Source organism: Lactuca virosa, chromosome 2 (assembly GCF_052849685.1).
Source record: "Lactuca virosa cultivar CGN04683 chromosome 2, Lactuca_virosa_CGN04683_v6, whole genome shotgun sequence".
NCBI classification, from domain to species: domain Eukaryota; kingdom Viridiplantae; phylum Streptophyta; class Magnoliopsida; order Asterales; family Asteraceae; genus Lactuca; species Lactuca virosa.
Window position 1 is genome coordinate 271,575,819 of NC_136427.1, and position 12,498 is coordinate 271,588,316.

The window sequence follows — 12,498 nt, forward strand, 5'->3', positions numbered from 1 at the left end:
TCTGAGGGAGATTTCGAAACCTCCCACTGCATAACCGCCTCGATTTTGGCCGGATCGACCAAAATCCCCTCTTGGTTAACGAGATGTCCGAGGAATTGGACCTCTCGTAGCCAAAACTCACACTTTGAGAACTTGGCGTACATCCGTTCTCGTCTCAGAACTCCCAACAACTCCCGCAGATGCTCCTCATGCTGCTCACGGGTCTTGGAATACACCAAGATATCATCTATAAACATTATGACCGAGCGATCGAGCATCGGTCTACAGACCCGATTCATCAGGTCCATGAACACCGCTGGCGCTTTGGTGAGCCCAAACGACATCACCACGAACTCGTAATGTCCATAACGAGTTCGGAACGCAGTCTTCTCCACGTCCTCCTCTCTGACCCTGACCTGATGATACCCAGACCTCAAGTCTATCTTGGAAAACCAAGATGCACCCTGCAGCTGATCGAAGAGGTCGTCTATCCTCGAGAGTGGGTAACGGTTCTTCACCGTTAATTTATTCAACTCCCGGTAGTCAATGCACATCCGGTGCGAACCGTCCTTCTTCCGGACAAAAAAAAATCCGTTCTGCTAACGACCCTCCACCAAACAAGGAAGCGGTGGGTGAGAGTGGACACCCATTCAACTACCATTTTATAGCCAGTTTCCTTATATCCCTCCTTATATTTCAGCTCCGTGAATGAGGCATACTAGAGATCTGACTGACTTAGTCTTATACATATAGTAATTAACATTTAATAATATATATAAGGTGTATTTTAAAACTTTTTCAAAAATACTAGGTTTAAGGTACTTTTTCGAAATTAAAAATTTTAATTTTATTTTCGAAATAAAAAAAATTAATTTAATTTAAAATAAACCAATTAAGATTTAATCTTTATCTTTAATTAACTATTAATTAAATTAATTTAAATCTTTTGAGATTTAAATAATTATTTACCATTAACTATTAATCAAATAATTTAAATTTAATCCTAATCCCTTTCCATGTATATTTTCGAAAATCAAGGGATAGGGGTTATCCAATTTTAATTATCCTACTTTAAACAATTTAAGATAATAATTATCAAATAAGGAAACCATAGAAATTTCGAAAATAAGGGTAGAGGCTAGGGTTTCAAGAACCCTAGCCCAAGTCGAAATTTAAATCCCTTAGGATTTAATTTATATAAACACTAATCTTGATTTATTCAACTATTATGCATATTCAATTGGAAAAAAAATGCACTAATACCATTGATGAGTTTTATATGTTAAAAAAAATCTATTTTTGGCGGAAAAAACATAAACCCTAAGTTCACATGCAACCTAAAGGATTTATGTTTTAACTATTGAATACAATAACTAATTGAACATCAAGAACACTACAAGAACCCTAGTATTTTCGAAAAACATAAAAGGGTTTAGTAAAACATACCTCTTGATTATACTAGTAGATAATCAATCACAATCCTTCTTGAAATTGCTTGGAAGCTAACACCAAAAATCTTGTGCCTCTGATGGTTCACACCCAACTCTAGCAACAAGGAGGCTTAAGAGAGGAGAGGGGAGATTGAAATTTCGGCCTTTGCTTGTGTGAAAGAGATGGATGAAATTTAGATACCAAGGGTCCTTATATAGTTGAGTTAGAAAACCCAAGATAACCATAATTTGAATATTATATTAATATCTCAAACTTGGTAATTATCTACTCCCTAATTATCTATAAGAATAATCGAGAAACCCAAGATTACCCTCCAAGAAACTGTCCACCCCTAAGGGAGGAAGGTTCTGTATTCTTAATTAAATATTACAATTTATAATTAATATATTATTTTCATAATATATTAATAAATTCATTTATTGTTATTTATTAATCATATAATAAATCAATAAATCAATCTCTCCCTCTCTCTGTAAAAGTCATCCTATTCAAATATTAGGTTTGAGGGCAACCCAAAGGCACTTTGCTAATAATTCAAGTATATACTAATTCAGTTAGTGGCTTAGACACCTAATCCAACAGGGTGGGACCCGTTATGTAAGATGGGCGGTGCTCGTATTGGTATGTGGTATTTTGGAGAACTCACTAACCTTCATGCTTACGATTTAAAGTTTTATTGTTTCAGATAGTTCTTGAAGCAAATGGAAAGAGCCAGATTGATTGTACTGCATCCACCTATGGTTTCTGCACCTTATGATTTTGGGATTACTTTTATATTTTCATAAAAACTACGAATTCATGTTTTGGATTATTTGGCTTATGATGTTTATGGAATGGTTTTTAGTACTTCAAAAATGAACTTTTTTTCTTAGTATTTTTGGGATGTTAAAATCATTTTGGTTTACATACAACATATGACTTAAACATAAAATGACTAAAAAATTTAGAGGGACTAGGTTGTTTTTTCATCATAAGATGATAAATTAATTAGAAACCAGTCAAGTCAAAGGGTTTAAGTATAAATAAGTCTTAATACAAATTGGTAGTAATGATTCCACATATTAAGGGATAATTCTACCAAGTCAAAGGGTAACGACTTAGAAAAAGCCCTAGTTGACCGATCCTAACACACACACGATTTACTCTCTTTCACTCATTCTCTCGGTCCATCTTTCTCATTCTTGGCATTCCACCCTTCCTCAATTAGGGTCGGTTTTGGCTACCTGGGAGAGAAAGAAGGAAGTCATTGTTGTTAGATCTTGCTCTTGGGTGCTACTACATTAAAGAGCTTTATTTTTACTCTCAGATCATCCAAAGGAAACCAAGGGTTTTTTAACCACGTTTGGTTGCGCCACACCAAACACACACAACACTTGGCCTTTCGTATATGTTTGGTTTTTTAAAGACTTCTGACTTTAAAACTGTTGCACGTGTGATGTGTGGCGCAACACTGTACCCTTCTCTTTAAACCACTTCACATCTTACTTTAAGTTATGAAAGATATTATAAACAAATCAAGTATACTTTACATAATTTCAAAACCATTTGGTAAATTTAATATAAATATTTTTTGTACTACATTATCTATACCAAAATATTAATAAATTATAAAGATAATCACTAAAATTACAAAATCTATTGAAGCTAACCGAAGAAATAACTAACGCCTTGGAAAATTTAACAAAATGAACATTTTGTTTGCTAAATTAACAATTTTATTTATTGTTATTCAGCAATTATTATGTTTAATAATTTTATATAAACGTCTATAAAAATCATATCATCACAATGATCTTTATATTCGATTTGCATATTGTTTTGGTTAAAAAATGATTAAATGGATATCAACCAAATTGCATGAGAGACTATGGTGTTGTGAATAACATGAGTACTGAATTGAGATAAAAATAACACAAGTAGTTTAATTTCTTATATATTTCTAAAAGATAATTTCTAAGTTTTCTAGTTTATTATAAAATTAACTACAAAATTAATACCATAATATTCAATATTGGTATCACTATGAATATAGCTATAAAAAAAATTTAATGGTATAATTTGTTTATATTTTGTTAAGTAGTATTATTTATTGATTTAACTTGTTATATAAAAATAAACAGGGCAAACAATTAAAATAGAAAAATGCAAGGATACATTGTGTAAGGGATTTTTATTTTTATTTTTTATTTTTTTGTTTGTAAATTAAAGGAGTATAAAACTAATAATGAATTGAAAGCCATCTCTTTTTGTTTTTCTTTTTGGGACCAACATCTACTATGAGGCTTGAATTGATGGACCAACATCTATGAGCTTAAATTTATGGACCGCTTCATTATTTCTTATGTTCATATGGACCTTTTCAAAATTACCATTGCATGGTGAACATGTACCGTGACTATTTTGTGAAGGAGAAGACTGTGATGTATCATATATGCACACACATCATATTCAATTATTCATTGCCTATAAATCCATCCTTATTTGGCATGTCATTTTCCCAATAACTTCCTTTATTCAACATGCGTATTTAAAAAATAAATGAAGTGACGACTTACAAAACAAAGAAGAAACACACATCAGGTTTGAAAACTTAATTTATTCGGACAATCACTTACGAGAAAATAATCCCGTAGAAGCATGTCGCGGTTGAGTATTCTTGACAGGAATTCGATTGTATTCATGAGAAGAAATAAACGAAGAAGAAATACCACATTTAAAAAAATATTGCCTCACAATTCTTTCCACTATCTTTACCATTCCAAAAATATAAACATTGTCATATATCAAACATCCTATAAATGGTTTTCGAAAAACGTGTGAATTATATAGTTTTATGTTCACATTTTTTCATCCGTGCTTGCTTACAAATATAGTTTGACTTTTTCAAGTCATGGCTAATAATATGTACATGTGTTGTTTTCTATAGATAAGCAAGGTTTCAATTTTCAACAATTAACATTATGACGAAGGCCGAATGCGTAATATTTGAGACTCGAGAGCGAAAGATGTTGAATTATATGTCTTTTATCATCATACATAATAGAAATTTGGCAAGACATTTTTTTTCAAATAGTTAGAAAATAGAAAGAAAACGCTACTCTTTCTATTATTTTATTTTTTTGCTTTGTTAACAAGTTCTTATTTCTTTAAATTACTTTTTCATCAATTTACAAATTTTCATTATAATTTTTTAATTTTTAATCAATTTTTAGCAGTTGCAAAAAAAATTAAGTTTTAAGAACCTTTGATGTAAGTTGTTAATGTACAGAAGATAAAATAGGATTTCCATATGTGATATGTGATCAAACTCCATAATGACTTTTTTTTTTAATAAATCGAGTGTATTAAATATATACTATTTATACTTATGCACTTCATACTTGATTTTATAAAACCTTATCTATTGACGTTTTTTTGTTGTGATTTTTCGATTTATGTTTTCAAAAAGTATAAACTAGACAAAAGAACGACGTCTAATAAGTTTTATGTTTTTGGAAGACTAAAAATATCATATTCTTTGTAATTTTTCGCTCACTCAATATTTCTATTACTAAAATATTTTCGTTGTTAAAAACTAATCATAAAATTCTACGAACTAAAATATATGTGATTATGTCCAATTTTACTTTAATGTAAGACTTGTATTTATTAATATACTAGGTGTGAGACCCGTATGTTATACGAGTTTGATAAAACAAGAAATTAAATATGAAAGTTTAAACAAAAATTTATTTAAATTTGAAATTTTAGATTTGAAATTTAAAATTTAAAATTTAAAATTTGAATTTAAAAGGAAAGATATTAAATACTATATGAGTACTAATATTGTAATTTATTGGTTATTTTCAATTAAGACAATTATTAATTGAGGTGTAAATCTAATGTGTTAATTAAGAAAATATAAAAAAATAAGAAAAATATTTAATCAAAAATACCAAAAAATGACATGTGTCAAAGTTAATAAGAGAGTGACATGTGACAAAATTATTTTCATTTGTTAGGGAAGATTTTAATTTAATTTTCTATAATTTTCGTCGATGCCTTGCGTATTTATTATATTACTAGGTGTGAGCCCCATGTATTACATGAGTGTATTTAAAACAATTAAATATGTATAAACATTTGATAAATTTGAATTTATAAGAAAAATAAGAAAAATATTGAATTATTAAAATTAAAGTGTTTTTTTTCTCTTTTAAATTTAAACAAATAATTTAGATAAATAACCAAAGCAAATTAATGAGATTTTATTTTAAAATTTTGAAATTATAAAGAAAGTCCATTAATGAAATTGATATGTATTTATTATTAATTTTAAATACCATATATAATTTAATAAAATAGGAAAACCACAAAATTACATATGGAATAAAAATTAATTCAAAATAACAACAAAATGACATGTGGCAAAATAAATGAGAGTGTGACAAGTGGTAAAAAAAAACCTTCATTTATTAGAGAGGATTTTCTATATAATTTCCCTGGCCTGGACCATACCAACAAGGCAACAACCCAGCGTTTAGTAGTCAACTAAGGGCCTCACACACTCACCGGTGGGCTACCAACTTCAGAGCCCTTCTAAATTCTTAGCCCAAATGTTACATCTTTATTTTTTAAATTAATTTTCTAACTATTCTAATCAAACTATAAACACCATGATTAAACATTCATTATAAAAAGTAAAGCGATTCGTTATTGTAATAATTTATTCACATTGTTTTTAATATTTTAGTTTTGAACATGTAATATGACAAGAAAACCGAGTGTGCAATTTTAGAAAATAAAACTACATGAATTCACATTGTTTTTAGTGTTTTAGTTTTGAATATGTAACATGACAAGAAAACCGTATGTGCAATTTTAGAAAATAGAACTACATTCATATACTTGTACTTGTAATGGTTTGTGATAAATACAATTTCACTGATTTCATGATTTTATCATCATTATATATGAGGGGTAGGAAAGTAGGAATCAGATGCAATGTTGGATATGTTATTTTTAATCTTATTTAAAATCAAAACTTCACCTGAAATAAATAAAAGAAAAAGTAAAAAGCAACTAAAATACATTATCTTTTACGCAATTTATTTTTTATTTACAAAAATACTGTGTTTTGGGCGTTGACTCTGCTCAACTGCTCCTTTTAACAATGCAAGACACAACAGCCGTTCATGGCTTCAAACTTCAAAGAACCCCTGAAAGCATAAACATCATTTGAATCGAAAAGATCCAATCACGATGAACAACATGAAGCAGTTACATAAACAATCAAATGCAAATCAAAGGAGAGATGAAGAAATGCCGACTAGTCAAACCCCACCTTACTCACCTAAATCCCTCAAACACCCTTCATCCACCCACCGATATCTCCCGAGATCCATCAATTACATCATCAAAGAACAGCGTCTCCTCTTCACCCTAATCGGAATCTTGATCGGTTCCGCCTTCGTCATCCTCAGACCATCGTTTACCACCATCAGCATAGCCGATACTGGTAGAGGATATGAAATCCCGTCAATGCCCAGATCCACTGCGATCTCCAACCAAGACACCGTTAGTCACTACTACCGTCCTGTTAATAAGGGAGTAGGACGGGTTCCGGTGGCTATTGGGCAGAAGAGGAGGCGGGTTGTGGTGACTGGCGGATCTGGTTTTGTGGGTAGTCATTTAGTTGATAAGTTGATTGCAAGAGGAGATGATGTGATTGTCATTGATAATTTCTTTACTGGTAGAAAAGAGAATGTTGCGCATCATTTTGGGAACCCTAGATTTGAGTTAATTAGGCATGATGTGGTTGAACCTATCTTACTGGAGGTTGATCAAATCTATCATTTAGCTTGTCCTGCTTCCCCAGTCCATTACAAGTACAACCCTGTCAAGACCATCATATCCTTTTTTTTAGCTCTTTCTTCCTCTGTTTACTGTAATCAAAATCAATTTCTTCCTGCATTGACATATATGATCTCCTCTTTAGTAATGTTTTGATCTATAAATGCTAAAGTTGATGAATTTGAAGATCCTTGACTAGTGTGATTACAAGACCAATGTGATGGGCACTCTAAACATGCTGGGACTTGCCAAAAGAATTGGGGCAAGATTTTTGCTTACAAGCACCAGTGAGGTTTATGGAGACCCACTTGAGCATCCTCAAAAGGAGACATATTGGGGGCATGTGAATCCAATAGGTGGACTTTAACCTGGAATTTGTTTGGATTTACTTTGTTTTGTACAACCTTATCTTTTTGTGTTTCTGTTTTCTGTTGTGATGTTTGTAATGATTTAGTTTTTGATATTATTAGGTGTTAGAAGCTGCTATGATGAAGGGAAAAGGACAGCTGAAACCTTGACGATGGATTATCATCGAGGCGATGATGTTGAGGTGATTCATTACATACTGTTACTATTCTTTTAGTTGTCATTTTCATCAAACTGTGGGAAGAAATCTCTTAAATTAGATACAAGGAGTTAAGGACCATAAATTAAATAGATAATGATACCTTGAGAACACACATGTATATTAAACGGTGAACAAACTTAATGCCATTTGAATTCACAACATAAGGGTCATAGAGATTCACTAATCCTATTGGGCTAAATCTCATTGAATCATGAGAATGTATTTGATTGTAGGACTCTTGCAACACTCCTTGTTAAGTTGGAGCATATATTTGTGTATACCTAACTTGTCAGATATATAATTAGGGTTTGATTTGAAACACCCCTCGTATGGGCTAACCCTTTAATAGCTATCTTTTGAAAAACCTTCGATCTTTGAAAATAATAGTTGCAGAAATTTGGTCCCAAATGGTTAATTATTAACATTCTCAATTTAGTCAAGTCATACGAGGGTGCAACAAAGAATCAAAACTACAATTTAAATAAACAGTTATAAATGAATCCAAGAGCTAATCGTTGTATAATCTTCACTAAATATTCAACCTGAGTACATGTCAAAGTAGTAACATTAGGCTTGGGAAGCCTAGTAAGGACCCGTAGTTAGACTTTTGAAGGGAATTAGATAATGGCAACAATCCAATCCCAATGTGAAACTCCCAAAAACATATCCAATACTATGTTATATACATATATAATGGTTAAGAAGCATTAGATGGAATCATTTCCACAACCGAAACCATGCAATGCAAATGCATCCAAAATCTCAACCCAAGTTCTTTACTTTTAATCAAAGTCATTTTCTTACTAAGGTCAAATAAGCCCACATCTAGCTTGTTAAAAGGGTAAGTGTTTGTATTTTCAAATAAGCCCATATCAAGCTTACAATAATCCCACATCTAGCTTAATAAGAGGGAAAGTGTTCTTATTGTCAAATAAGCTCATATCTAGTTTACAATAAGCCTACGTCCAACTTATAAATAGGGATATTGTTCTCATTGTCAAGTAAGCTTTATATCTATAGCTTACAATAAGCTCACATCTAGCTTATAAAGTGGGAAAGTGTTTCCAATAGTTAATAAGCCCATATTTAGCTTTAAAAAGGTAAAGTGTTCTCATTTGTCGATATTCGGACATCATACAAGTCTCAACCCAATTTGTAAGTGATATGTGCACATAAGATCAGGGGCGGAGCCAGAATTTTAGAATAAGAGGGGCTTACATCATAATAGGATATTAAAATATTTTTTACATCCGAATAACATAACTAAGTCTATAAAATTGATAAAGAAAAAATCGTTTAAATATGAGCTACGACTTCATAATCGAAACAGTGTAGTAATGTAGCCAGAAACAACTTTTTAACTGAAACTTTAATTTAGTCAGAATTGTATAGCCTCATTATTTTGTTATATATTAATTTAATTCTTTAAAAAGTTTGGGAGGGGCTCTACTAATAGCAGATGTGGGTTTCTAATTAATCATGGGCTTTTACATATATCTATATTATACTTGAACTTAATAACATCATAACTTACTAAACTAAATGAATCTATGGGTGTTTTACCAATTTTATGCTTAAATTTCCATTTATGCCCCTAAACCTCATATTCAAACCACGGGATAGGATTCAGTTAGTTTTTAAACATGATCCAAGCTTCATTGATGATTTTAAACCATTACATATATATCTAATTGATGATCTAGACTTGTTTGATAATAAGAATTGAAGTTCCTATAGGTTCGAAACCAATTCAAAGCATTACATAAGCTAAAACTCCATAAGGCTTGAGAAATTCCTTTTTCAGTTGATTAAAGGTTTTCATTTTCATGATTTGAACAATGTAGCCTTGATCTTACTTCTAAACCCCATCATTAACCTACTTCATTGTTGGAAATCGAAATCCTTAAGCTCCAGTGAAGGTTTCATGGAGTTAGGTTTCTAAAACCTCCATTAAAATTTAAAACATGATGTACAACTCAAAATTCATTTCACCATAATTTGAGTTGAAAGCTTCATACATTGATTGAACTCTTAACTTGGATTTGAAGTTCAAACTATTGATTTCATATCAAATCATCACTCAAAATCAAAATTTTAATGGTTAGACACTTGATCGTCATCATTAAGGGTTCAATAAACCCCCACATCACTCATAGAGTTGGAAATGAGCAATTATCAAAGGAAACGATGAGAGATCAATAACCTAATGATGGAATAAGAGTTAGAAACTTATTGTAACAACAATTTCACCATGGAATTTCGGATTTGTGAAACCCTAGGTTTTAGATGAGGAAAATAACTTGACAACTTAAGCTTCTCGTTTTGGGTGTCTCAAATATTTCTCCATTGTTACCTTAAAATATTCTCTGTGTTTGACATGTGACAACTTTGATTTACACTGCAGGTCCGGATTGCACGTATTTTTAACACATATGGTCCTAGAATGTGTCTCGATGATGGCCGTGTTGTTAGCAACTTTGTAGCACAGGTCAAACCTAACCATCTTTTTTTTCTTTTTTTTCTTTTTTTTTTTTAAATTTAATAAATAATAAAGTATCACTTATCATTTATTACAAGGCCTCATTAGTAAAAAAATAAAAAATCCTTGGCTAAATAGCTCTGTTTTACAGGCCATTCGCAAGCAACCAATGACAGTTTATGGTGATGGAAAACAAACACGTAGTTTTCAATACGTCTCTGACTTGGTATCCTACATTTCATTTTCATATGAATATATATAATGCATCAATAATACATTTCATATTTTTCTAGTGAAATAATTTACAAGTTTGCCTTGATGTTAGGTTGATGGGCTCATGGCATTAATGGAAGGTGAACATATTGGACCTTTTAACTTAGGGAATCCAGGAGAGTTCACTATGTTAGAGCTTGCTCAGGTTTGTTTGTTTCTCAATCACTTTTTTTTTTTTTTTTTTTTTTCTTTTTAAAATAATATAATTGGAAAAATGAAACTTTGGTGTTTTAGGTGGTGAAAGAAACTATTGATCCGAGTGCTACCATTGAATTTAAAGAAAACACTGCTGATGATCCTCAAAAAAGGAAACCAGATATCAGCAAGGCTAAAAATTTCCTAAATTGGGAACCAAAGATAACACTTCGGGAAGGTCTGCCACGAATGGCAGCTGATTTTAGAAACCGAATCTTGAATGAAGATGAGGGCAAAGGCGTAAAATAAAAAATTAGATATATAAGATTAAATACAAATATGTTCCCATATCATATCTATCTATATTTGTTTATATCTTAACATCTTTCATATGTTCTTTTGTCTTCTTTCATTAGTAATCCCCACATTTGTAGAGATTTTCTCGACTCAAATCCCTTATGTTAGATGTGTTATCTGTAAAGGATTTTTATTATTTGAAAATGTATGCAATAATTCGCTGAAAAACTTGTTCTATCTTTTATTATTTGAAATGTATGATTAGAACACGATTGGTTCATTTAAATGAAAAAAACAAAGCTTTTGAGAACATGGTGATTATGTTACGTAAGTGGTTGGCATCTGATTCAAAGATGATTGCGGCTTGTGGAAAGTGGCTTATTCCTTTGGAATATAAATAAGAATACAATTCCCAATAATCATTCAGATTCCATTTCTATTCTCTGCCTTTATTCTTCTTTTCCAAATGCCTTCTACTTTCTTTTTTGACAAAAGGAGTATTCCATAATGGAATGCATTTCTTTTTTCTCTACTGGTTTAAAATAAGGGTGTGAAATATCCGAATTGGAATTGCCAATTCCAGACTTGTTTTACCCCCTTTTTTGTTATCTTGCATATATGATTCTAATCAAGAAGATATTAAGTGTATACTTGTGTTTTACAACTTGGATAGTTATAATCTTTTTAAAATACCAAGAGAAAATGACCTTTAATTTTTATTGCTTGAAATTGAAGACAGACAGGTCACGACTCACGAGGAGAGATGGTCAGCTCTGGCAGTCTCCTCATGGGGGTCACTGTAACCAATCAGTGTACTTAAGTGAAGTACAAGTGTTGATGCATATGGTACAACTTCCACTGCCATCATCATGTGATGTACAAATTGTAGAGAATGCCCTTATGACCACATCTTTTGTCATCCATCTCAATAAACTCATCCCCAATAGATATACTTCACCTACCTAATTCATTATAAATAGCTCTTCTAACTAAATATGGACAATCACTCACCAAACTTACTACACACACTAATTTGTCAATGTACAACTTTTATTGCATTGGATACAAATTGGTATAACGTGATTGTTATAAAGTTTACAGTTATCACTTCTTTTTGGCATTTCTGGCAATGGAATCTTTTTCTGATTTAAAACAATGGTAAGTTTTATACGTCAAGTGTAAAAAACATCTAGAAATAGATCACGTATATTTGTTGTATTTTGGGCTAATAACATTATATAGCTGTAGCTGGTAGCAAATTTTGTTTTAGGATATGTTTGGTAAAAACTAGTTGGTAGTTTCTAGCTTAAATGTAGCTTTTATTTGTTTGTAAAAAATAATTGTAAACTTTTATAAGGTGTAAATTGACATAAAACATAAAAGTTAAATACTAAAGTTCTTAAAAGCTATTTGAAGTATTTTTTGGATTATGAGATTTTATTTAAAATAAAAGTTTTAAACTTGTATTTCCAATTAAACCTTT

General features: G+C 31.1%; 1 protein-coding gene across 1 annotated transcript; it reads left to right on the forward strand.

Annotated features, from left to right (window-relative positions):
• The first annotated feature begins 6,566 nt into the window (after positions 1-6,566).
• Positions 6,567-11,252, forward strand: UXS1 (UDP-glucuronic acid decarboxylase 1). Its single transcript, XM_079080515.1, has 7 exons — positions 6,567-7,350; positions 7,475-7,619; positions 7,734-7,813; positions 10,236-10,319; positions 10,462-10,536; positions 10,636-10,728; positions 10,818-11,252. The coding sequence occupies exons 1-7, from the start codon at positions 6,673-6,675 to the stop codon at positions 11,025-11,027; spliced, it is 1,365 nt and encodes a 454-aa protein (XP_078936641.1). The 5' UTR covers positions 6,567-6,672; the 3' UTR covers positions 11,028-11,252.
• The last annotated feature ends 1,246 nt before the right edge of the window (positions 11,253-12,498 follow it).